Source organism: Leishmania panamensis, assembly GCF_000755165.1.
Source record: "Leishmania panamensis strain MHOM/PA/94/PSC-1 chromosome 17 sequence".
In the NCBI taxonomy this organism is placed as follows: domain Eukaryota; phylum Euglenozoa; class Kinetoplastea; order Trypanosomatida; family Trypanosomatidae; genus Leishmania; species Leishmania panamensis.
The window spans coordinates 573,908-599,513 of NC_025862.1; the positions used below are offsets into that span (position 1 = coordinate 573,908).

Here is a 25,606-nt window from a genome sequence, read left to right on the forward strand (position 1 = left end):
GTCGTGAGTTGTAGTCGCTGTGCTTGTGCGTCTGTTTGGCAAGGCCAGTGTGTCTGCTGCTCTCGATGTGGTCTGCTCCATCGGCCCAGCTGGTGGGAGAGAAGAAAGCGAGAGTGTGCGCGGCGACGTCCCCGTCACTGACGCCAACGACTGAGAAGAAAAGCCAAAGCAAAAGACGTGGTGGGGAGCAAAGAAATGTTATCCTCTACTGCCGCCCCCTATGCATTGCGGACGGACAAGCTAAAGCCACTTGAGGGCTGCGCAGCTAGTTGCCCCACCTCAACTGCAGAAGCGGCATCACAAGTTACACCCTTACTGCAGCCGGTCGTTCTCGTAATCTGCGGCAGTTTTAACCCCATCCACAACGCGCATCTAAAGCTTTACGACGCCGCAAAACGATCCATAGAGGGCGTTGATGGCCGTGTGGTTCTTGGCGGCTTCCTTTCCCCTGTCGGTGACGCCTACGGCAAACCGGGATTGCGCTGTGCGGCTGATCGTGTGCAGGTCATGGAGAAGGCACTTTGCCACCACCCTGACCTCAATGTCGACACGTGGGAGTGCCAGCAGCCCACGTACACGCGCACCTTCTTTGTGCTGCGCGCGCTGGAGGAGCACGTCAACGCTTGGTATGCTCAATCGGAGCCAGCGGCCATGGAGTGGCTTACCTCGCATGGACGCCACGTGCGCGTTGTTTTCGCATGTGGCGCCGATCTCTTCTTCTCCTTTTGGCGCCCAGGCTGCTGGTCGCTATGCCTGCTGCGACAACTCCTCGACTCCTTCCCGCTGGTTGTTGTCCAACGCGGCGGTGCTCGAGGCAGCATCAGCGACTCCGATGACTTCGCGCGTGTGTGCCAGACGGCTCCGCTTCTGTGGGAGACGGCGGAGGATGGAGAGAGAATTGAGATCGACATGTTGCGATATACCTTTACTTTCGCGGCCTTTTCCGCGCCCGACGACACATCCTCGACAGCAGTGCGGAATGCGGTGATGGAACTTGCAAAGACGCCGGTAGACGAAGTGACGGCGCGCACAGCGCTGCAGTCGCGTCTCCGCACCATGCTCCCCGAGGCGGCAATCCAGCTGGTGGTGGATCTCTACGGAGAGGGGCTTCCGTCCTGACAGGGCACGCAGTAGGTAGATGAAGGCGAGGCGGCAGCGAGTAGAGTGAGGAGGCAGCCGTGCTGCAGTTGTCACGAGAGCACAGTGCGGCTCCCGTGGGCGTACCCCCCTTTCATCCTCTGTTCACCATTGATCTAGAGTGTTGAACATGGGCGTGCCTAGCTCTTGTATCGCTTCTTTGCAGAACATATCATGTGACACGGGCGACACGATACAATGCACAATGAGTGATGCACACAGTCATGCTGCCAGCGAATCAAGTGCGCCCTCTCCAGCACTGTTCCCTGTTTCTCTCTTTAATTTCAAGGAACACATCAGTTACACGGCACTATCAGACAGGACTCATCATACGCGTGTTTGCTGCCGTTAACCTTGATGCGTTGAGTCCCTTTTAGTGAACCATACACTGCAACTTTCAGAGACTCAACGTCTCTCTTACCTGTTCCTGCCACTGTCTTCCCCGTTGTGACACCCCTGCCTCCTCCCTCCTCCTCGATTGACTGTCACGTGCGTTCGTTGCTCTATTTCGCTTCTCCCACCTCTGGAGTTGCGTGGACCAGTACGGGAGCAGAAGCCCACATCACCCTTTTCTCTCGTCCTCACGCACGCACCGCCATTTTAACCCACGCGAGCAAGGGGCACGGCCATGGCCAAGACGTCGTCGCCTCTGGCCTCTTCCAGCTTGGGGGCGTCGCCGCACCGCACAAAGACGTCGCTCAAGCAGACGCGCCTCGTCTCATTCTTCTCCTGCCTCCGGTGTAGGGCGCTGGCCGAACATCACTCCAACGGCAGAGCACTGGCGATTTTTCTGCTGCTCATCGTCATTGCCTGCGCTGCTTTGTCGAACTGCGGCATCCGCAACTTCTCTTTTGTGCAACGGCCGATTGCGCCGAGCGAGCGGCCTGGCAGAGAAGTTCCGAAGGCAGCGAGGGAAAGCGCATCACCATTCATAACGACAGCGACGCCGGGCATCGCACTTCACAGCGATCCGCGAGACGCAGCAGCGGAGAAGGCCATGAGGTATGCAGAGAAGTTCTACGAGACGGCCGGCCGCTTGCGGTGTCCGCAGCCGCAGCGCTACACACAGGAGGAAGTGGCACAGCACAAGACACAAGAGGACTTGTGGATTACGGTGGATGGCAACGTACTGAATGTTAGCGCGTTTCTGCCACAGCACCCTGGCGGGGACGTGCTACTGGACGGCGCCGGTGGGCAGGACATGGCGACGGTGTTTGCCTCCTTCCACAACCCCTCGTCTGTAAGGCTCTTAGCGAACTTCTGCATTGGCCGTATCCTATTACAGTGAGGTAGGCGAGCACGTGTGCGTGTGTGGGTGCGTTGGTTGCACTCTTGCTTCTGCTATCGAATAAGACACAGCGAAGAGGAGACGCCAAACCGACACTGCCGTTGTCATTCCCTCGTGCCAATACCTCTTCTCCACTTTCTCTCTTTTTCGCCCCTCTCCTCTCGAGTGATGTGCTTGTCTTGAGCTGCGTTACACGCCCAGGCTCTGCTTCTATCAGCTGCCAGAGAAAGGGTGTGACGCATGAGAGTCACCCCACGCCTTTCCCTTCAGCCCCCCCCCCCCAATCTCGGCGAAGGGACCGGGAATGTGGCCTCACTGCCCTGTAGTCGGTCTGTAAGATGTGCGTCTAACGGGCAAACTTGGGCATACGACATCCTCTTTCGCTTCCAAATCACTCTTTCGCCGGCGCAATACAACTCCAGGTACACTACGCGCAGGCGGTGTTACCAGCGGGCTGTTATTTCCAGTGCTTCATATCTACCACTTTACTTCATCGACTAAGAGTTTGCGCGCGTGAATGTGTCGGAGTACAGCCACCACCGACCTCACTCACCTCTCTGCCTCCCTGCCCCCATTTCCCTCCTGTGCTCTTGCCGCTGAGCAGCAGCGGCGCTTCCTTGTCTTCCCCTCAGGCTCTGAAACACATCCGAGCGTGAACCGCATTGTCACTGACGCACCTGGACCACGCCTATACAGCTCTACGGGGTTCCTTCTGAATCTGCCTTGCCCTCGCGAGCACACCAGCGTGTGTGTTCTTTCCGCTCTCGTGCTGCTTTGGACTTCCATGTTCTTTCCCCCGATGGCGGTGGGGGTGGGCTGACACGCCTCAGCGCGCGGCATCCTGTGCCCCGTACCCCCACCCCGTGTGTGGGGAGCCAGGCCGCCCCCCTGCCAATGCCGAGCCGCCTCTGGTGGTGGCTGGGCCAGGGCGATGTGTCGCTGCGGATGTCGGCGGTGTGGTGCTGGGTGGCGTGGCGGATGCCTGCGGGGGCGGGCGCGTCTGTGCCATGCATGTGATGGGCTGGGCGCCCGGGTGACCCGAGCGTCTCTCGCCCGGCCCTCACTGCCCACTGGTGTGGGGAGCGTGAGGCACGCCGAGGGACGCCCCGGCCGGCGGCCGGCACGGTGGGGGGCTGCTGTGAGGGGTGCCTGCGGAGCGTGTGGCGGGCCTAGCCTGGGGCAGGGTCGGTGCTCAGGCCACCGGGTCGGCGCGCTGCTGTGCGGCGCAGTGGGGGTCGAGCGGCGTCTGGGCTGGCGCTGTGTGGCAGGGCGTGTGGATGCGTTGACAGGAAATCCTCAAATTATTTCAGTCTTGTGGTCACTATCGCTTTCGTTGTGTCCTTCTCGTTCTCTCTTTTGCTGCCTCTTTCAGTGACTCTCTCGTGTTCACCGTGTGTATGTGCTGCTCTCCCACATGTGCATAGAGTTTAATAGCTCGTGTTTCTCGAATGTTTCTCTCTGCTTCTGCATCTCCTACTGTGGTCACAGTCTCGCGCTCCACCTCCCCTTCCGTGCGACCCTCCTCTGTCGCCCTGGCCTTCTCCATCTCTTCTTCCCTCTCGGAGCCTCGTTTTTTCACGACGCGGACTTCGGCTTCAGTCAGTCGTGTACCACCTTTTAATCCCGACTACTGCGTGCCTCTCTTCTCAGCTGCTGCTCTGTAGTGTGTCATCATCTCTACCCTCTCGTCTTCATTCATTTTCCCCATCGTATTGTTCCTCTTTTGTATGTTAACTAATGCCTCTTCAACTTCCGGCAAGTCGGTGGACGAACCTCGCTGGCATCGGCTTGTGCCATCCATCGCACCACCACTACCCCACCAGCACCGAGGATGTGCAGCGGATCGTCGAGTTTGTGCGCTCCCAGAAGGGTAAGTGCCGTGTTGCGGGAGGGGGCAGGAGCCCGAACACGGCAACTTTCACGAATGAGCACCTAATCCACATGGAGCACATGTCGCGCATCTTGTCGATCGACACCGTCGCACGCACCATCACGTGCGAGGCGGGGGCGGTTATGGAGGAGGTGATGAAGTCGCTCGACAAGGTGGGTCTCATGGTGCGCTGCGTGCCATCCTACGTCAGTACCACTGTCGGTGGCTGCATCGCCACGGCTACGCACAGCAGTGGCATTCGGTGTAATTGCCTCTCGGACTACGTGCGAGGATTGAAGATCGTGGACGGCTGCGCAATGATTCGCACGCTGGCCACTGGCAAGGATGACGCAGAGCTGCGGCTGGCCGCCTGCCACCTCGGCGTGATGGGCGTGGTCACGGAGGTCACACTGGAGGTGCAGCCGCGAGTTCAGTGGAAGGTGGTGAGTCAGCCGCTGTCCATGACGGATGCAACAAACACTGCGCTCGTGGCGGAGAAGGTGAAGTCGACAGAGTACTACAGGTGGTGGTGGGTTCCGCACACCGAGGGCTGCTACGAATCCTACGGCAGTGTTGAGGACGTGCCGGACATGTCCCCCAAATCCCCACTTCGCGAAACCCTCGGGCTGCAGTGCGAAACTCCGGTGAAGCCGTCGCCTGCTGCTTCGCGGACAGCAAGCAACACCAGCGACAGCGCCGACAGCAGCACCTCTCTTGTTGTGAAGATGGTCCTCAAGTACATTGCCACAGACTTCGTACGGCATCAGATGGTGGAGTGGAGCTTGTGGGCAGCATGCCTGTACCCGAATCTTCAGCCATACGTGAACAAGGCCTATCAGCGAGTCTTCTACTCGGCCCCACAGGTACAGTGCGGGTCGGCGCTGGAGTGCTTCACCTTCGACTGCCTCTTTAAGCAGTGGGCCAACGAGTGGGCTATTGACGCCTCGCGGGCCGTGGAGGCGTTCAACCGATTGCGAGGCATGGTCGACCGTGAGGGCATGCTACTACACTTCCCTGTCGAATTCCGCTTCACGGCGCCAGATTTGTCGGACATGTCCCCTGCTGTGGGGCGGTCAACATGCTGGATTGGCGTGGTGATGTACCGCCCCCGCGGACGAGAAGCGCGCGACACACACCGCTGCTACCAGGGCTTCTGTCGCTTGATGGAGGAGATGGGTGGCCGTCCACACTGGGCCAAGTATTACGACTGGGGCCATCACGAGATAACGGCGGCCTACGGCGACCACTGGAAGCGCTTTCTGGCGCTGCGCCGCAGGATGGACCCCGATGACATCTTTGTGAACAGGTGGTTCAGCAACCTGATATCGCCTGACCGCGTGAACAGCACCGAGTGTGCGCACTAGACAGTCCTGATAACTGCCATATTTTGCCTGTGTGGACCAGAGTGCTGCAAGGCAGCCTGCGGCTGTGTGCCCACCTCTACGCTTTCTCATCCACAACGTTACAGAGGAGCCCTCTCAGCCCTCTCTCTCTCTCTGAGGCTCATCTGCTTGTTCTAGTATATACTGTGGTGAGGACTCGCTTTGTATTTTGAATTGCAGTCGTCCGCCAGTCGACCCCTGAGCTGCACTATCTCCTCGGCTTCAACTCTCTGCCTCTCCTCTTTCCACAGACGGATGGTGAGCCTCTTTCGCCGTCCCACAGTGAAGCGAGGTATCGTAGCGCGCCACAGCGAAACCACCTCTTACACCCTCTTCTCCCTCCCCCTGCCAAGCACCCTCCACAACGGACGATTCCGACATGCGCTCTTCGGCGATGGCGCTCCTGGTCCAGACGGGGCCGGGCCCAGTCGAATTCGCTTAATCGGACCCAAACAGGAGTCCCCGTTCCCGGGCTGGCGCAATAAGGCCGGGATAGCGTCCCTCACAGAGCTCAACGAGGACTGCACAGGTGCCCAGCAGCATCCCACCTCCCTGGGCCAATGAGGCCACGGAAGGCGGTCTTTTCACATCGAAATTCTTCGCCCGAACGAGTCAATCCTGTGCTTCCTCCGCCAAACCATGGGCGCTGGCGAGTGTTGTATATGCAAGCGCTCAGTGACAGAGTTCAGCGCAGGCGCCTCTCTGAGGCTCTGAACAGGCATCGGGCAGCAGCTTCCAACGCCTGCTGCGAACAAAGCAATCACCTATCGTGAGACGAGCTACAGGGCATCGGGAACCATCAGGAACTTACTCCTCTCGACAAGCTACAGCGCGAGTGTCTCCACACCGAGGACGACCCACAGGCGCTCTTCAAATCGTTTACAGAAACCTCCGAGAAGCCTAGGAGGAGCGCCCCCCCCCCCCCCCCAGGCCGACGGTGTTGCTCTCGGCCAAGTGGCGCAGAGAGTTGTGTTGCGAGTCAACCGCATTGAAGCGCGGCGAAACGGCCAACAAGTCGGATGCCCATCGCCAAACCGCTCATTTGCCGGGAACTCTCGATGCTCCGTTGGGCGGGGGTAGGGAAACCGTGGCCCCGACGTTGCCGCACGTGGCATCCTCTCCTCAAGGGTGACGAGGCCGTTGCGCACCTGAGGACGCGGATTTACCAGACGATGAAGGCCAAGTTTTTCAAGTCAGGAGGATGCACCATGTGGTGTGCTCTCATCAACTTCTTCACCTCCTACGGCATCGCATTCACCCCGACGTCAAGGACAGAGTAGATGCCCTAAGCGCGGCGCTTGACCTCTTCTTGACACCAACGCGGCATGAACGGGGCTTTGCTCTCGGCGCCCCTCGGGCTGAAGGCGAGGCCCTGATGGACCCGACTGCTCACGCCTTCTACCACGACCAGGAATGCCGCCAGCGAGTTTCTGCGTTGCTCCCAGTACCGATGAGCGAGTCGCCTCTCCACACCTACGGGGTTTGCCACAGCCCTGTTTGGCCACAAAGTACAACCCGTTTCTCTGGGAGAGAGAACGGGTGCACAACTAGGAAGCGACTCAGCCCGGAGCATGGCAGTGGAGCAACTCGAGCGCCTCATCGGGCGATTATGGTTTGCTGCGCACGTCGTGATGATTCCAGCGCATACGTTTCGGTGGCACCTGAAGGCGACACGGCGACGCTTCGCCAGGTGGGGTCACACAAGGCCTCACTTCAGGGGGTCACTTGCAAGCCAGCCGACCGGCCAATGGGCAAAGCAAAAGTGACGTGAATGGCACGCGCTGGCCTGCAAAACGAAACAAACCACGGGTGATTCACTTGTTGCCAACGTCTACGGCCATGCTCGACCTCAACACTGAGGCCAGCCTGGGGACCTGGGGAGATACCACGTGTGTCAATCGACGCACAAAGCAAGCTGCTGTGATGAGATCCCGCTTAGGGGAGGAGGGAAGGGGGGAGTCCACCCCCTGCTGACAACATCAATGCGGCAGAGCTGCGGACCGCTGCGTGTGCTTCTGAGTCTTTATCCCCTTCTCTTTCTCCGGGCGCAGAGCCCCATCTACATGGGGATGAAACCTCCGCGCTTTTCGCGCCTTGCAAGGGTCTCTCTCGGAGTCATGCAAGTCATACCGAAGTCAATCAAAGCCCAGTCAATCTCTCGCTGAGGTGATCTCGACCAGCTGTAGAGAATCCGCTGAGAATCCGGTCGACAGGCCTCGTTCGTGACCCCGCCTACCGAAGCGACAAGGGATTGGCGAGGTAGGAAATCCGGACGAATGGGTGATCCAGCGCTTTTGTGAGTACCAAACCCCAAAATACTTTGCGTACCGTACCTCAACATCACCTTGAGTCATGCGGCTCGGTGTCAGCGGCCCGATCGCGCCCACGCCCTCCGTATGGGATTGTCCGAGTGTGCGTATGCCAGTGGTGACGGAGCCCGTTCCTCTTTTCTTCCTACACTTTCCCTTTCCCCTTGCCTTCTCTCTCACGATGGGGAAGTAAGAGGCGGTGCATTCGTGTCTTCTTTGATAGTCCGCCAGCGCTGCTTTCCGTCTGGCCGCGCCTTTGTTCTTCTGGCTACCCCCCTTTTTGCCTGCTCTCATGCTCGTACAGCGACATCAACTGTGCCTCGACTCCTTCTCTTGTATGTGGTGTGCGTATCACATTGCCCCCTCCCTCTCTTTCATCCTGAGCCCTCTGTGCCCTTGCCATGCTTCTCTACCCAATCATCGACAACTCTCCTTGACCCCCATCCCCTTTGGTCTACTTCTACGCACAAGAAGCATCCAGCTTATCCGTAACAGGTGGGTGATGTCCAGTGGGTCACGTGCATGCGAATGAGCAATGGAGAAGAGGAAGCGAGGGGAGGGGATGGAGGCTCTGCTCGCTCGAGACGTCGTCCCCCCTCTCCACGCTGTTCTCTGTGTGTTTTGTTCCTTTTCTCGTCTCTTCAGCATCAAGTCTACTCGTGTCGCAGCACTGCGTTTGCGAAACCCTCTCACACTCTTCGCGTGATGTGTGGGTTCATCGAGCCCACTCCTCCGTTCGACACCGCCAACGGTGCTGCCGTGGGCTAAGCGCCTCTTCGCTGCGGTGCGACATTCGTTTTCATAGCGCAGCGCGCCTGTGCAAGTGCGAGAGAGCGGTGGGGTTTGGAGGCGCTGCTGTTGTATGCGCGCATTGTGTAGGTAAGTATGGCCAACCACACCTCATGACCTTCTTTTCCTTTGGTTTCGTGCATCTTCACGTGCGATGCTGCGTATTCCTCGTCACGCTGCCACCCGTCTCCTCCTCTCTGTCGTTCTACGTGACGTGTGTCTGTGCTCCTCTATCTCTGTCTCTTTCGCCGCACATCACGCTGCCTCCTTTGGTCGCTGTTCTACTGTCACCACCGCCACCACCTCTATGCGATCACCGCCGCTGTCTCAAACAAGTCCAGTTTAACCAGTTGTTGTGGTTGCGTACACACACGCCATTCCTTCCCTTCCCACATTGGCTTTGTGCCTCACCTCCTCTTCACCTCTTCATCAACGCGAGCGACAGGGACCACGGGCGTGCATTTTGTGTGTGTGTGTGTGTGTGATCCTCACGGGGGTCTCTCTCCAGTCAGCCACCGTCGCTCGAGAAGGCGGCAAGATCCAGCTTCTCTGCACTGGTGTCGGCGACTGTGCATGCGTCTCTTGCCTTCTCCAACCTCCTTTGCATCTTGGCATACTCGGGCTTCTCGTTCCCATGACCGAACCAGCGTTTCGCGGCACACTGCTGCTGCTGCAGAACCGCACTCGACGAGATCCGGAGTCATACCGCGACGAGTTCCTAGCTCAACTGGACCACTTCAGGGCCTCCAGCGCCACCGTGCTCTCCCAGCACAGCCTCAATCCTCAGTTCACCGCGGTGCTCAACTATGTCTGCCACGTTAGCCACTGCTTCCCAAAGGATGCTGGCGTGATCGTGAACATTGTGATGGAGCTGCTACGCGCCTCCAAAGGCAACGGGCTGCCGAAAGACTTGCGTCTGGCGCTTGTGAAATCGCTGATTCTACTGCGCGCCAAAGGCCTTGTTTCGACGGATCAGACCTTCCCCCTGTTCTTCAAGTTGTTACAGGAGCGTGACAAGACACTGCGCAAGATGATCTTGACGCACGTCGTGAGCGACATCCGCAAGGTGAACCTGCCGGGTGCAAAGAATGGCGCACAGACGAATAAGAAGGCGCAGAGCTTTCTTTTCTCTGTCATGGCCGAGGACGATCCAGTTCAGGCGCGCTGTGCTGAGATGGTCATGATCGACCTCTACCGCCGACGTGTCTGGAGTGACGAGCGGACTGTGGAGGTGCTCACCAAGGCATGCTTCTCGAAGCACACGCCAATCCTGCGCACTGCACTCCGCTTCTTCTTGCTTCAAATGCCCAGAATCACCTCCATGAACGACGAGGGCGGTGAGGACGCCGAGGAGCAGGACCCTGGACGCACCATCTCGAAGCTGAAGCAGAAGGTGAAGATCGTGAAGAAAACGTCGAAGCGTGAGCGAGTATTGAAGCGCAGTGTCCGCGAAGTGAAGCGCAAGTACGACCGGCAAGAGAGGGAGGAGGAGCTCTTCGCGAAGCAGCACGTCGACCCCATCCGCCTCCTGCGCGACCCACAGCAGTTTGTCGAGCGTCTCCTGGCGAAGCTGCAAAAGACATCGGAGCGCTTTGAGGTTCGCCTCCTGTACTTGAATGTCATTGCGCGCGTCGTCTCAGAGCATGAGGTGCTGCATCTCCCGCTCTACGGCTTTCTGGAGCGGTACATGGAACCCTCCCAACTCCATGCCACGCAGCTGCTCGCCCTCTCCGCCATGTGTGTACACAAGATGGTGCCTCCGGATGCCGTTGAGCCGCTGCTGCGCACCATCGCAAACCATTTCGTCTCGGACCGCTCGTCGGCGGACGCGATCACAGTCGGCATCAACACGATTCGAGAGATTTGTAAGCGTCAGCCCCTTGCGATGAATGCCGACTTGCTGAAAGACCTGGCCGAGTACAAGAGCCAGCGTGGCGACAAAGGTGTCATGATGGCGGCACGTGCGCTCATTCAGCTCTACCGCGACGTGTACCCGGAGTTGCTGCCAGCGAAGCTGCGCGGCGGCAAAGCAGGTGCCGTGGACGTGACAAAGAAGCCCGTCTACGGCTCCACACACGTGTACACCGACATTCCGGGACTCGAGCTCTTGTATCACGACATTGACAACGACGATGGCAGCGACAGGGGTGACAGCGAGAGCTTATCGTCTGAGGACGACTCCACCAGCGGCGAGTGGTCAACTGACTCTGACAGCGAGGCTAACGGGGACGATGTTGACGGCAAGTTCGTGGACGTCCCCAACTCTAGCGCAGAAGAGGAAGACGAAGGCGAGGATGTGTGTCCTCAGCTGGTACCGGTATACGAACACAACCACTCTGGTGCCGACCGGGCCGATGCAGTCGACGAGGGACCCCACAAGCGCACACGTCTGGAAGTGGCTGCGCCCGCCGCTGTTGCGTCACAGAACGGCGCCACGCTCAGCGAGAGTGATACAGACGGCGAGGATGAAGAGACGGGCTCTGACGGTGATGATTACGAGGCAGTCAGCGACGATGAAAGCGACACCGAGGAGGTCTCGAGTGAGAGCGACGGCGGCGACAGCGCGTTTGGCTGGGAGAGCTCGTCCGACGATGAGGAGAGCGCAGAGGCGGAGAACGAGGAGGAGCCTACTTCTCTCTCCGTTGCTTTGGCTAACGCGAGCTCCGATACGGAATGGTTTGAGGACCTCACTGGGGACATGGGCACCAACGCCTCCTTGTCACACCGACCGGCGTCTGTCTCGAGCTCCAAGGCGTCCTCGACCACCTCCATGGCATCATCACGCCTATTGACAGATAGCGACTTCCAGAAGATAAACCAGCTGCGTGCGCAACGTGGAAGCCACCTGTCGCTGCGCGGCAAGCTGAAGGAGCGGGATGCACGCACCAAGAAGCGCCACGAGCTCATCCACGGGATCAGCAACGACCTTGACGCGCACGACGTGGAACTCTTCACCGAGAAGAAGCGTGAGGCGGACAAGCAGGGAATGATTGAGCAGGCGCAGGAGCTGCGCAAGGCCTCCTCGAAGTTTGAGCTGCAGCGCAAGAAGAAGACGAAGCTGAACTCCACGCATGGGGAGCACTCAAAGCGCGGAAAGCTTTTCCAGATGACGAAGCGGTCGCAGCGTGTGGCGGCGAAGCTAAAGAGCTCTGTGGCTGACCGCGCCACCCGCGCGAAAGAAATGCAGAAGAAGGACATCAAGTTCCGCATCAAACGTGGCTGGAAGGCGTAGTGGAGTGACGGCACCTCGTTGGATAGCGGCACGAAGAGCATAACGACAACGCGACTCTACTCGTAACTAACAGACAACGCACATGGACTGCGAAAGGAGATGCCGGACAGCAGTGTCACAGCGTGTGGAGTGGGCGTCTTTGCGTGCTTCTATGTTACTGTCCGCTCCTTTTGGCTGACTCGTGTAAGCTAACAATGACGCGTTTTCTTTCATTTCTGCGGCCCCCCACTTCCCTTGTTCCTCCTTCGTGTGCCGCCCCCCCCCCTTCACCTTCGACTCCGCTGCTGTGGAGGTGCAGCAACGGAGTGTGTGGGGAGGTGGGAGGAGAGCGAGAGGAGGGAGGGCGGCTTGAGGGAGACGAGCGAGCGCTTAAGGATAGAAGAAGCAGACAAAATGAAAGCCCGGCGTGTGTGTCAGCCGCAGGGGCATGATAGCCGTGGCTCTTGTCGCAGGCCAATGATATATTTCATCCGATATCTCACAGAGACGCCGCCGATCTGCAGTCAACCACTTCATGCCGCTGTCTTAGGGATGAGGGGTAAGCGACGTCTTTAGCCTCCCTGCAACCAGGAGCATGAGTGGATGTACCGTGACCGAGGATCTTGGCTTGAGTCGGTCCGACGCACCTCAGTGTTTTTGCATCTCCCGTGCCTTACCCTGCTGCCGCTTCTCCTGCCTCGCTTTCCTTTCACTTCGTCTGTTAATTTACACCTGCCCGGTTGGCGCAGAAGTGCACTCCCATAGCAGCGTCGCCAGGCATTCCCCTTCACTTTCCTACATTCCACTAAGCCGCGAGTTTTTCGCTCCGTTGTACTGGCGATTCATGTCTGTTCAGGCCTTCTTTGACTTCTCCAGTAGTCTTCTGAGCCCCAAGTATGTAGGGCTATCACCATTCTACGCGCCGAAAAAGTCGCGGCTTGACACGAGTCCCCCCGGTGTTCTCTCCTCCATGTACGAGTACGCCATGTGCACGAAGCGTTCACTCAACACGCGCATCATCGGATTTGCCGAGCCGACGCTGCAGCAGTGCATCGACGAATTCACGCGTGATTTGAAGGCCACCGCCCTTATACAAGACAAGGAAGCGATGTCGACATTGCTGCGACAGCGGCGCGGCATAGTCGATCCGTCACAGCTGCCGTGGTCGCCAAGGCCCGAGTATCTGGCCTGGCTGCGAGCTCAGGGTCGCCTTGACGAGGCCACGCTTTCATGACCTGGCGTGATGCAGGAGACTACGCTACTCTGAGCGCCCCCTTATCCTGTCTTCTCGCGCATACATTTGTGTTGGAACGCGCGAGTGTGCGTGTGGGTCTTCGCCACTCACGCGAAACGAGGGAGTGGCGAGTCATATCCTGCGCTTACTTTTCCTGTTTTCCCCATCTGCACACCAGCGCGCTCACCTCCCTTCCTTGTCCCTCTCGCGCATGGGCTGTTGTCGTGGAGGGGCGGACCTCGAAGGGCGGTCAGCCTGTTCCGCCCTGCTCCCTTACCTCTCTCCGTTGCTAAGCGCCCCTCCTCAGCTGACGATCGGGTGGAGAGGAGAGGGAGCCCATCCGCATGTCACGCATACCGACTAAAAACACGAACAAGAGCAGCAATGAAGGGGCCACCATGATGCGATGAGGGGAAGAGAGAGCTCACCTTGAGGTGGATATACAAGACCTGCTCAAAGACCCCTTTACCCCTCTCCTATCTTGCTCAATCCTCTCGGGCAGAGCTTGGGGAAGAGGCCAGGAAAGTCAAAAATGACCATTCGTGGTTGTCTCTCACTCTCTATGCTCGCATTTTCCAACCGATGAAGGTTTGGTGAGTATGCTCGCTTACCGCCCCATCACTTGCCGTGCTAGCAGTTGTGTTCTCTTCTTCAATCTCTCCGCCTTCGCTGTACACCTGCGTATCTCTTCTCTCTCATTCCTCCGCAACGCGTCCGCCGTTTGTTCTTCTTTCCTCGACCGCATATTTCATCCACCCTCACGTGATTTGTGGCTGCGCCCATGTCAGCAAGGGGGTGTATCACCGTGTCGTCTTCGGCATCTCTCAGTTTTACCCACGCCTCTGGTGTACTGGGAGCTGTCGTATGCGATATGTACAGCAGCACCTCGCTGCCTACTCTCCATAGCTGCCCGTCTCTACTCAGATCGTCACGCACGTCTCTGAAAGGGCTCTGTACATTTCTGCACCGCGCCACCCTTTGCGCTCTCCCTCTTCTCGCCCTTCTAAACTCCGGGCAGGGTCGCAGCAATGACTGAGCTTTCCCATGCCATGTCGGCGATAGAAGTCTCGCTCTTGCACACGACATGCGCCAATGACAAACCTCTCGCTCAGCACCGCTTGCCGCCCTCTCGCGCTAATCCGCCGGCCTCCGTTCCACCTTCTGACATGCGCCGACGGAGCCCCGGCAGCGGACGTTCGCACAACGCGGTGCATGCAGACAGCGTCCGCCGTAGTGAGGGATGTCGTGTGGGTCAAGACACACGTCGCTACATGCTAGCTGCCGCGGCCAGCACTCAGGCCACTGTGCACCAGTTGCTGAGTCGCCTGCAGACGTACAAAACCTTTCAGCCCTTTCTTTCCGCCCCGGCGCCGTACAGAGACAATTCCTTCGTGCAGGACCGCTGCTTTAGCGGCATTAGCGGACTCCCGCTCGGTAGAGGCTCCACAGCGACGGTGGGCACGAGCCAGCTCTGGCAGATGGTAGACAGGGTCCTCGACACATCGGTGGCACAACTGCTCCAGCACAACGCTGAGGGCCACTTCATCATGACCCTGAAGTCGACGCTTGGGTTGGAAGCGCCGAGCTCTATAGCGAAGCTTGGTACCGTCATTCAAAGTCGCAAGGCGACGACACCCGCGATCCATGACGTAGCGGGTGAGTCGACAGGCGTGGAGCGCCCGATTCCCGGCGGCCCGTGTCCGCCGACGCCGCCGCCCAGGTTGCACAAAGCTGCAGCCACGTCGCCTTTTACACCCCTGAGCGCTTTGGTCGATCGCTGGGCCGTCGACCACCCTTCCGCGACGGCGGCCGAGGTCGAGGAGCAGCGCCGTGCGTGGGCGGTCTTTGACCAGCAGCGACAGCGCACAGGCCATTCCTTCTACCTCCAGGCTATGCAGGAGCAACTGGACATTCTGCAGGCAGAGCAGGCAAGGTATGCTACTCACTCCACGTACTCGTACCGAAGCCGCGGCGACACCCCACTCTGGCATCGCCTGGACATGAGCAGCTTCGGCGGCTCGGGGGACGTGCTTGGTGCCTTTCCATGTGGTCACAAGGGACATGGCGCAGCAGCTCAAGCAAGCGAGGACGAGGACAGCGCAGCCAAGGCTGAGGCGGAGAAACAACGAGCGCTGTGGCATACCTTTCGTGGTGGCCTTCTTCTGGACATGGGAGCTTCCAAGGTGCTTCATGAGACGGTTCTGAACGACCTTCCAGTTGTGAGCGGTTACCTGGAAAGTACTGACCTCCACGACTGGCTACACTCTTCATGGGCGCACCGCACGCACCGACACGAGAGCGCCGCTCTGCGTATTCAATGCGCCTATCGAGTATACCGGGCGCGGTCTGAGGTGCGAGGGCTGCGATACGAACGGCGGCAAGCCTTTTTGGTCAGCCTCAGCGCCGAACGTGAGTCTCGGCGTGTGTGGGACGTTGCGTTGCAAGTGCAGACCGAGGCCACCGCGACAGCTAGTGGTGCCGACAGCACATTGGAGGCATTGCAGTTTTTCATCAACAAGGTGAACGCCGTCGTGGCGAAGCGCCGTGCTCGCAAACTGTATCAGCAGCAGCAGGATGCTGAGATACACAACTACGCTGCTACGCGCATACAGGCCTTGTATCGAGGGCACTGCACGCGTGTCTTCATCGCGGAGCTGCGGCATCCTGAGGTAGCGTCGCATCGGGAGAGGCTGCGGTGCGAAAAGTGTGCGACACTGATCCAGACGTGCTGGCGACGCTACGCCGCACAGCGTCAATGGTGGCGCGCGCGGCGTGCAGCGGGTGTGCTGCATAGGATGCATAGATGCCGTGTAGCACGGCGAAAGCTGGCGGAGAGACGTTACGAACGCAACCTGGCAGCGGCAAAAGAGCTGAAGAAGTTCGCTGCGCACCGCATCGAACGGTGGTACGCACTGCGCCTCGCTGTACGTAACGCCATCGCTGGTGCGCATATGGCGGAGCTACTCATGCTGCAGCGGGTGTGTCGCGGCTATCAAGGCAGGCGACACACTCAAGAGGCAACGCGACTATCACGCCTCCGATTTGCTGTGCACATTATCGAGCAGCATCGCCGGCGTGTGATGAGTGTTCGCGAGGCGATTGCACGGTGGGGGGCGCTGAAGGAAATCAGCGTGGCCAAGCGTACTGCGTCGATGCGAGACGATGCCGCTGTGACGATCCAACGCGCATGGCGACGACAGCGCGTGTTGCATGTCTACTAAGAAGTGCCCAGGCAAGCAAGGAGTTGGGTGAGGGAGGAGGAGGGCGATATTTTTCTATTTCCTCTGCTCTTGGTGTGCGCTTGTGTGCGTGGATTCGTGCCGATCTTCACCCCTCCTGCAGCCCCTTCTGTCTCTCTTTCTCACTACCGCCGTACGGATCCGCGGCTGCACCAATGCACTCAATTTTGTGTCTTTCAGCGATGTATGCTACCCCTTCGCAGCCATGATGGACGGCTGCTGTCCTTTCTTTCCCCCGCCGTTGCCATGCGCGCGGCACTTCTGTCGTTTCAAACCGTGTCGGCTTCTTTTGTTTTCGCCTTTCGTCATTTCTGTTCTCGCCTCTCGTAGTCGATGTCAGTGATGTCGATTGCCTTGTGCGTGTGTTCACCTTGTTGCAGTCCTTCTCTCCCACCTCTTTCCGCAACTTCTCCTGGACGTAGTGGCTCTGTGCTGTCCACAGCGTTCCTCTCCACCCCCCTTTTCGCACTCCGGTGCAGCTGCTGGTACCGTAAAGCGCATGCAGGGCGCAGTTGAGCATCCGGATCGCGCTGACATTGGTACGAAGACGAAAGGAGAAAAGAAAGTGCCAAGCGACGGCCCGGCTCCGCAGGGGCGTGATGAGGTGTAACAGGTGGAACATGGGACCCCTTCTTGTCCCTCGCGTACCGTCCCCCTCCCTCCTTTCCTCCGGGAAGAGTACCCACTTGGGGGTGGTTCACGACTACCGTGTGTCTCCTCGTTTTACTGCGCCACCGGTGCTATTGGCGAGGACAACCCAGAAAAGCAGGCACACTGCTTGTCGTTGCTCGATGCACGCTGACGTGACCCTGCCACGCAGCCTGCAACGCGACGCGCTACCTTTGCAGCCCTGACGCATGCGCCCACACACGCCTCAGTGCCGGGCATGCGTCCGCACCCTTTCCATTGTTTCCTCTACTCTGTCCTCTCCTTCTTCTACCAGTGTATTGCCGGCTACGCTGCCACAGCCACCCTCAGCAGGATATGCCCGCCGCCTCTCTCCCGTGGAGATCATCTTACGAAGGTACCATTCTTTACCCTAACCCCTCTGCTGCTTCATGGCGACCCCAATGACGCAGTTCTCCCTCACGGAAGACGAGCTGGATGATGCTCTTGGCCTCGCCATCCACACCGCAAACGCGGCAGCCTTCATAATGAACAGCGCAGTTGACGAGAGGACAAGCGGCACCCTCGAAGTGCAGACGAAGACCAACGCGGCAGATCTCGTGACGCCGTGCGAAAAACAGTGCAGGGAGGAGGTGCTGAATATCCTGCGCGCAGGCACTCCATCATATGCTATTCTGAGCGGGGAGATGCATCGAGAGGCGGTGCTCGGTGACGGCCCCACGTGGATCGTCGGCCCGATTGATGGGACCATTAGTTTTGCGCACGGTCTCTTTGACTGCTGCATCTCCATCGCATTAGCCCTTCGCAAGGAGCCGGTACTGAGTGTCGTGTGTGCCCCACGCCTGCAGGAAGTCTTCACCGCCGTCAAGAACCGTGGCGCCTTCAGCAACGGCCAGCGCATTCACGTCTCGTTGGCAACATCGCTGAAAGAAAGCGTTGTGCTGCTCCACCAAGGCTGCAGCCGTAGCGATGCTGCCGTGAAGAGTGTGACAGCAATGCAGGTGGCGCTGGCAAAGCTCCCCGTACAGGGATTGCGGTGCAGTGGGTCGGCAGCGCTGGATATGTGCCTTGTCGCGGCCGGGCGAGCGGAGCTGTGCTGGGGAGTGGGCGTGAACCCGTGGGATGTGGCGGCAGGGGTGATTATGGTGCGTGAGGCAGGCGGCGTTGTGCTTGACGCCGAAAGCGCCGATACCTTCGACCTCACCCGCCGTGGCGTCTGTTGCGGCTGCTCTCTGGATATTGCCAAACAAGGCGTCGAACTGAGTCTTAAGCAGAACTAATGCCGCTCTGTGCTGAGCACGCCATCTTGAGGAGCCCGAGCTCACAGCCAAGCGTGTGGTTGGGAGACGTGAGCATCAGCCGTAGGCGCAGTTGTGTGCGATACGCGCCTCCCTTCTTTCTGTTTCTCCCTCCCCCCTTATTCTCGGCTTCGCCCACTGTTGCAGTCTCTTCTCTCTCTGTCTCTGGTAAGTTATGCGCTGGGGAGGATGGAGGAAAACGACGAGCGAGTGATGGGGTGGTGGTGGTGAAGGAAAAGTACGTCAGACCGTCATCTCTACATTGCATGTGTGTCTCTGCTCCCGCTGTGGTGTCGTTGTGGCTGTTGTCACTTGTACAGCAGGTAGCAGGACCGTTGACCAGGTTCCTGCACTCGCCTCTTCTCTTCTCCTCCGTACACGAAGGATAAAGAGAGAGGTGCGTTGTCAGGACGATGAATCAGCAGAGTTTCTGCAGATTCACGAAAGACTGAAGCGGTGCGTTCACTACGGGTCAGCCTTTGCTTCTTTTCTCATCTCACGCTGCCCTCAAGCGGCTTTGCGTGGCGTCGTTGACCCAAGCCACACTAACCCCACACGTACTCTCTGGCGCAGGACGAGCCTTGGCGTCGCGTTGGTGTTGTCAGCTCTCAATGACAACAGGAGGTGGGGTTTGCGGTGCCAAAGGGCCTGTGTAACCACTGTCGAGCTCCATGGATGGGGGCCTGGCATGGGGTAGCGAGGATGGTGGGTGCCGATTCTCATCTTGGCCATGCTCATTTCCTATGAGAGCTGCTAGCTTCCTCCTTCCTGGCTTTCAGCTCGCGTTAATCTCTTCCATCCGTCCATCTCCTCTTGCACACTTTGGGCACTCACGTGTCACCCGCGTAGAGCAACCGATCTCCTTCTCGTGATCGTGACCTTTGCTGCCATGCTATTGCACGCGCACAGAGATAGGAAGCAGGACGAGAGTAACGGCTGACACCAAAGGGCCCATAGGCTGACCAGCTGCACCCTCGATTTGTTCCACCCAACTTCTGTCCTCCTTCCCCAGTGTACTTTGCCTTGTAGCACCCCTTTTCCCTCTCCACCCAGTCTTCTGCTTTCGAGTCGCAAGTGGCCCCGCTGCGCACCTGAGGGTAAGATGGTGCGGTCAACGCAGTACAGGGTGAGTAGGGAGGGAGTCATGTGCACACAATAAGAGCGGAGGCCAGAAACTCTGGCGTGCTAGGTACGCGTACTTGTTTGCCTGCCTCACTGGCACCGCTGCTGGCATTATAGACGCGCATCGTCTTGCTCTCTGTTCCTCCCCAGTATGGGATCTGTCAAAGGCTTCTCTCCGCTCATACTACATGGCAAAGATTGCAGTAAAGCTGCTCTGTTGTGCCCCCGCGTGGTGGGACGGTGCTTGGAAAACGTGTAAGAGGGCCCCCTTGAGCACTTTCACGTCAAGGCAGCTGCAGTTATTCTGGGTATCGCAATATGTCAGGCAAAAAAAGACCCGCTCGAAGAGGTCGATCTCCTGCTCCTCGACGCTAGAGTGCTGCTGCGTCACATCTACCTGTGCCTCGTTGCACCTACGCGAGGAGGCCAACTTGCGCTTTCGTTGCCGGTGGTGTACACACCAGATGGCAGTGTCGTGCCAACGCTTTGGCTGCTCTCATGCGGACATCGATCCCTTCAGAGCACTGCAAGTGCACCCTTCCCTCATGCGCAGCGGTCGCGTGCACCTCAACGTGTCACGCTCTAGCAGGCTTCGGGAGGACTCCCCAGTAGAAGCCCAGCAAGCGGCAGACATGCAACGCCTCTACCGTTTTGCAAAGTTCCCTTACCCTCTGTGGACAGGCCGTGCGACACGGACAAACATAAAGTCAGGAGCAGCCGCAGGAGGCTGTGGACCCCCTTTGCTTGCAGCTATCGTGCTGGGTGTGAAGCAATGGATCTGGGGCTGGAGCTACTGCAAAGACAACTCCATCAGCTGAGGCACAGAAAAAAACACGCGCGACTGTCACTCTCGACTTGCTCTCCCTCCCCATGGCGCTCGACACGGGCCCTGTCAGAGTGAAAGGTGGCATGTGACGACGTATTCAGGCATGCATCCTGGCACTACTGGACTGTTGCGTGCACTTCTCATTTCTGCTTCGTCGTGGGCACTGTAAGTCAGAGCACGACAACGAAGCCGGGCATCGTTGTAAAATGGGCAGTGTCAAAGGTGCCAGCGCTAGCTGCATGGCTTACAGACTTGGTGATCCCTCTCAGACCACAGCGCGACATCCCTTATTGCCTACACGACAGACGCCATCGCCACTGCCCTCGAGCAGAGCCCTGGGCCGCCGCGCGCTTGGATCAAGGCACACAGCCCACCCAGACCTCTCTGGCCCTGATCGTGCCGTACGCCCCCGAGAAAGGGACGGGGAGGACAGGAGGAGCCCGTGCGGCGCGTGGCCTGATTGGACGGTACACGCTGGACGACCAGGACAAAACTGTGGTGCAGCAAAGCCATGCGGGTGCGCTGTGGCTGTATGCCTACCCGCGTTGACGCGGTTGTTCTGTGGGTGAGACACGTGAGAAGTTTCTCCAGTTCCTCTTGAAGCGCTTTATGCGTTTTCATGGCCGCTTCAGGTATGCTTCTCTCTCTCTCTCTGCTGTCCCACTTCGTTGACGAGCCGGAGGAGGACGATGTGTGCCAAGTGAATGGAGTCCTTCGCTGCTTTTACCACCCCCTTTCGCTTTGTGGTGTACTTCTCGTCCCCGGAGAGGGTGGTGGTGCGCGGAGCGGAGTGCGCCCGGGCGGTGGGCTTTGGATCATGAAGGCAAGTCTGCGGTGCTGGTTGCGACGATAGCGTTGCTGCTTCAGTTTTCTCTCCCGCGTTTTCTTTATGGGTTTCCGCCCTGCGCTCTCTGTCGTTATGTGTCATGCAGTGCACTGGTGTAGCCTCGCCTCCTTTCCTGTTGGTCATGCTGTATGACTGTCTTTGGTGAGTAGGAGATAGATGTGACAGTTGAGCTTCCCGAAGCTCCCAGGAGACTGGGCAGCGACAGCAGCCATTGGAGGACAAGTGAAGTACTGCCAACGTCGAAGGAACACAACATATGCTTCTCTCTCGAGCCTTCATCACCCTCACTCTTCTCTCCCCTCTTCGGCACATCCACAGTGTTCGCTTCATTGTTCTCATGATGCCTCTCTTTCCTTGGTGTGGTGCAATCACGCCGCCATGGATGGGGAGACCCCTTTCCTCCCCACTTCATGATTGAAGACTCCATCTTGTGTGCGTAGGTGTGTGTGTGTGTGTGTGCATCTGTGTTTTGCTTGTAATTCCTCCGTCTTACCGACAGTAGGATTTCCCACTGAAGGGTGGGGGAGGGAACGGTGTACTCCAGCACCGGCTGGCACGCTAGTGGCTTCTCGTTGTTTTGTGTACTTTGTGTGGCGTCAACAACTGGAGGGACAACTGTGACAGCGGGCTGGCAGACATCTTGGTGAGCGCTTGGCCGACGGTCAAACAACACACGAACGCTTGCAGATGTTTATGCGGCAGCAAAAGTCCAGCGAATGACTGCTGTTTTCAATATATCTCCTCTCTCCTGGCGCTCATGTCGCTGGTGCTGCGTGGTTGCTTCCTATGGTGTGATGGTGCCCATGGCAGTTCGCACACATCACGTCTACTCCTCCAACGTGGGAATCATGGAGCGGAAGTGATTTGAGTACTTCAGTGAGGGAGCATGCACACTGGGGGGGGGGGTGAGGTGGCGAGCTGAGCTGCACTGCATCTCTTCGGTGTGCCCGTACCATCTGTGTCCCCACCTGCGGCCTGTGCACGTGGTGCCTGTCTCTTTGCCACTTTTCCGTTCTTCTCTCCCAACTCTCCTCACATTGTTTGATAGAAGTGCACCACCGACTGTTTCACCGCCCCGCAGGGACGCTACTCGGTTACACGCCAGATAAGTTTGCTGTAAACACCTTTGCTCGCAATTTCCCTCCTCATCCCACCCCCGCCACCTTACGCGCGCTCTTCTGGTCACTGCAGTATCGCTGCACAGCTGCCCTTCTAACCCTTGTTTTTTGCTCCAGTTCGTTAATAATGAGTGAGACAGTGATGATTAGCGCGAGCGAAGCACAGCTCGAGGCGATCCGGAAGGAGGTGGCGCAGTCCCCGTTGCTGTCGCTCTCATTGCCGCTCGACAAAGGGTCGAAGATTGTGAAGGAAATGGAGCACGATGAGGCCTATCTCGCCCAAACACTGTCGCTCTTTGGGGCCTCAGCGGTCTCTACGAAGCAGTACGACTTCAATAGCATACGCTACTCACGCCGCGATGGCAACTGCTTCTACCGCTGCGCCGGCTTCCGCCTGTGCGAGCTGATCGTCGAGCGCCCAGAAAGGGCAGCCGAATATGTGTCGCTGCTGAAATCTCGAGGGAAGAGCCTCTCCAGGTTGTTCGGTTCCTTTGTGTTCGATTTCACCGATGCTTTGGCGGAGATCTTCAACGGCGTGGCGGACAAGACGATCAAAGATGTTGCGCAAATCTATGAGCTCTTTACCTCCAGCGATGGCGCGTACGTTGTGGCGGCGCTACGCTACTTGAGCTCCGCTTATCTGCAGGAGCACGAGGCGGAGTACGAGCCGTTTGTCGAGGGGTTGGGCTACGGCACGGTGCGCGACTACTGCAACGCCGAGGTGGAGCTGGTGGATCACGAGAGCGACAATGTTCAGCTGGCTGTGTTTGCAAAGGCATTCAACGTTTGCATCAAGGTCTACGCACTGGACCGAAATGCAGGCAACAACGTCACCGAGCACACCTTCAACGACGAGGCGAAGAGCGATGGAGACCAACTTGTGGTGGAGCTGCTTTATATGCCCGGCCACTACAACCTTCTCAGGCGGTGATGCAGATGACAAGCAGACGAAGCAGGTATGTACGGATGCAGGTAGTCAGTGGGGAAGAGGGTGAGGGCCGTTCACACGCTTTCTTTTCGTGCCAGCATGCATCAAGGCGGACCCGCACTGCGCCACGTGCATTGTGTTCACTGTGCAGCTCGTAGTTATTAAGCACGAATAAGTTTTTCGGTGTATATGCGTGTGAGCACTGGGTGCTGAGTGCACAACTATTCTGCGTTATGCGTTCTTGTTGCCGTATTGACTCTGTGGTTGGCGCCCGTCTCGATGTGTGCAAGTGATGCGAGCAACTCACTGGACGGTGCTCCAAGCACAGGACTCTCTTTCTGTCTGTGCATGGCCTGAGAGGACAGAGAAGTGGCATAAAACACGAAGGGGGAGACCAGGAGATAAGCCCCAATCAAGTCAAGCGTATCGGTGCCTCTGATCGCGACTGACCGATTGCACCTGCTGATGCTCTGCGCTGTCTTCCTCTTTCCACACATACCTCACATTTATGTGTGCTTGAAGGCCAACGTACATCACTGTGTGAGAGAGTGGTGAAAAGTATAGCACTTTCAGCTGTAACGTCTCCGTCATCATGTCACCCCCCGCCTCCCTCCCTCAGCGAGCATATGTGCACCACCACCTCTTCCCCTCCCCCCTCTCTCTTTCCCTTTCTCTTGCAGACACGGACGTCATCACGAGATTGCGCCGAGGCGCCTCCCTGCGCGTATGGGCACATGCATGGAGGTACCCCCCCCCCCCCCACACACACACTGAGGGGAGTTCGGTGTGCTTGTTCTACTTTCCCATGTGTCACTGAGCGCATTACCGTCCGCCACTGTGGCACCGCCGCGACGGCAGCCAGCGTCGACGAGAGAGGACCCCACTCGGTCCCGCTCTTCGAGGGAATGGATGTTGACAAACCTCAGGCGCCGCACTCACCAACTCACCGAGCCTTCATGTTCGCCTGCAACCGAAAGCACTAGGGCCGGCGATGCTTTTGCCCCGCATCAAGGCAGCGCCACATCGCGATCTCCGCCGTGACTGCATGTTGCTGTAGCCACGAGGGACGACGCAGCGTCGCGCCAGCGACTCGAGCGCTTTTACTGACACGGCAACCCGATGAGGCCAACACGCGTCGACGCCTTCGTAGACGTCTACGGCGGTAGCGAAGCGATGCTGTTTGGGGAGCTCATGCACCACTACGGGTCCGAACGGGTGATTCTCTCCGTTAGTCAGGCGGGCGAAAGGGCAGCCGTCTCGTTGGTTGAAGGCGGCTGCCGTTCAGCGGGGCCACCAAGCGAGTCGGAAACTTTTATGTTTTGCTGCAGTGTCGCAGGAGAGAGGGAATACAACAAAGCGTCTTCATCCCTTCTAATGCTGGTCGAAAGTGCGAGGTGACGCCCAGTATGGAAGTGCCAATCGCCTCCCAACTCGTCATGGAGGATGTCGGTATTTCTGCAGCCCATTCGTTAGGGAATGGCGAGGACGAGCTCGTGGGACGACACCGACGTGAACTGTGGGAAAGTCAGGGTACTCTGCTGAGGGTTCTTACAGTCATGGTGGCACTTGTGCGGAAACTTCCAACGCTCTGGCACATCGCAAGAAGCACGTGAAGTGCTTCCATCCACACAACGGGCCATTCATGCCCACGCACAGGACGAGAACTAAGCAGCGGCGCATGTCCTCTTTGGTGACGCAGAGCTGGTCGCTGTGCACGGCGTGGTGGGCGCACTGCAAAGCGAGTTGTACCGCACTTATGGGCCGAATGATGTCGTGCCCGCCACAGAGAAGTATCGCAGAAGCGCACTGGCATCCTCGACTAGCGGCATGGCCCTTGAAAGTGCGCCGCTGCCGCCCGATCACTTGGCCGCTTCGTTGCCCCCAGTGCATCCAGAGGAAGTCATGGCATCAGAGGTGAAGGAGCACCTGAAGGGCCTCCGGGATTCGCTCGAAGACGCTATCGCCAAGGAGGCGTATGCAAAGTGTGGCTTTATCCAGAACGAGATCAACGCAGTTGAGTTTCAGTGGACCCGCTCGACGTGAGTCTGACACGTCGAGGCTGCGGTGGTGGTGGAGCGAAAGGCGGCAGCGGCCTCGTTGGGTCGCAGCTGGACTGGAGGGCAAAGATGATGGAGGCTAGCCAGAAAAAGCGTCTCCTGCAGCGTAGTTGGCACTGTTTGTGCGTTTTGGCTTCGTCTTGTTGGCTTGCGTCTGCGTGTGCTGTGCTGGGATGCGCCGAGCCGCTCCCTTGCTCGTTTGTACTCACAAAAGATGCCTGCAGTGCAGATGCACTGAAAAAAGAGGTGATGTGCTACACGAACAGGCCGCACAAGGACACAACGCGCACATCCCCGTTTCCCAGACTACAAGTTGGAAAATAA

The 25,606-nt window shown here is 58.3% G+C and overlaps 8 protein-coding genes across 8 annotated transcripts, besides 2 other annotated features; all 8 read left to right on the plus strand.

Annotated features, from left to right (window-relative positions):
* Positions 1–195: 195 nt before the first annotated feature.
* On the plus strand, positions 196–1,119 carry LPMP_171300 (cytidylyltransferase, putative; the record flags this gene model as incomplete). Its single annotated transcript, XM_010699519.1, has 1 exon — positions 196–1,119. The coding sequence occupies one exon, from the start codon at positions 196–198 to the stop codon at positions 1,117–1,119; it is 924 nt and encodes a 307-aa protein (XP_010697821.1).
* Positions 1,120–1,765: 646 nt separating this feature from the next.
* On the plus strand, positions 1,766–2,425 carry LPMP_171310 (hypothetical protein; the record flags this gene model as incomplete). The annotated part of the gene is made up of 1 exon (XM_010699520.1): positions 1,766–2,425. The coding sequence occupies one exon, from the start codon at positions 1,766–1,768 to the stop codon at positions 2,423–2,425; it is 660 nt and encodes a 219-aa protein (XP_010697822.1).
* Positions 2,426–3,230: 805 nt separating this feature from the next.
* Positions 3,231–3,696: a repeat region.
* Positions 3,697–4,162: 466 nt separating this feature from the next.
* LPMP_171320 (L-gulonolactone oxidase, putative) lies at positions 4,163–5,659 on the plus strand (the record flags this gene model as incomplete). Its single annotated transcript, XM_010699521.1, has 1 exon — positions 4,163–5,659. One exon carries the CDS (start codon positions 4,163–4,165, stop codon positions 5,657–5,659), a length of 1,497 nt encoding a protein of 498 aa, XP_010697823.1.
* A 3,750-nt stretch (positions 5,660–9,409) lies between these two features.
* Positions 9,410–12,007, plus strand: LPMP_171330 (hypothetical protein; the record flags this gene model as incomplete). The annotated part of the gene is made up of 1 exon (XM_010699522.1): positions 9,410–12,007. The coding sequence occupies one exon, from the start codon at positions 9,410–9,412 to the stop codon at positions 12,005–12,007; it is 2,598 nt and encodes an 865-aa protein (XP_010697824.1).
* An 823-nt stretch (positions 12,008–12,830) lies between these two features.
* Positions 12,831–13,220, plus strand: LPMP_171340 (hypothetical protein; the record flags this gene model as incomplete). Its single annotated transcript, XM_010699523.1, has 1 exon — positions 12,831–13,220. One exon carries the CDS (start codon positions 12,831–12,833, stop codon positions 13,218–13,220), a length of 390 nt encoding a protein of 129 aa, XP_010697825.1.
* A 1,049-nt stretch (positions 13,221–14,269) lies between these two features.
* LPMP_171350 (hypothetical protein) lies at positions 14,270–16,441 on the plus strand (the record flags this gene model as incomplete). Its single annotated transcript, XM_010699524.1, has 1 exon — positions 14,270–16,441. One exon carries the CDS (start codon positions 14,270–14,272, stop codon positions 16,439–16,441), a length of 2,172 nt encoding a protein of 723 aa, XP_010697826.1.
* A 1,088-nt stretch (positions 16,442–17,529) lies between these two features.
* On the plus strand, positions 17,530–18,366 carry LPMP_171360 (myo-inositol-1(or 4)-monophosphatase 1, putative; the record flags this gene model as incomplete). Its single annotated transcript, XM_010699525.1, has 1 exon — positions 17,530–18,366. One exon carries the CDS (start codon positions 17,530–17,532, stop codon positions 18,364–18,366), a length of 837 nt encoding a protein of 278 aa, XP_010697827.1.
* Positions 18,367–19,657: 1,291 nt separating this feature from the next.
* Positions 19,658–20,912: a repeat region.
* Positions 20,913–22,424: 1,512 nt separating this feature from the next.
* Positions 22,425–23,228, plus strand: LPMP_171370 (otubain cysteine peptidase, putative; the record flags this gene model as incomplete). Its single annotated transcript, XM_010699526.1, has 1 exon — positions 22,425–23,228. The coding sequence occupies one exon, from the start codon at positions 22,425–22,427 to the stop codon at positions 23,226–23,228; it is 804 nt and encodes a 267-aa protein (XP_010697828.1).
* Between the last annotated feature and the right edge of the window lie 2,378 nt (positions 23,229–25,606).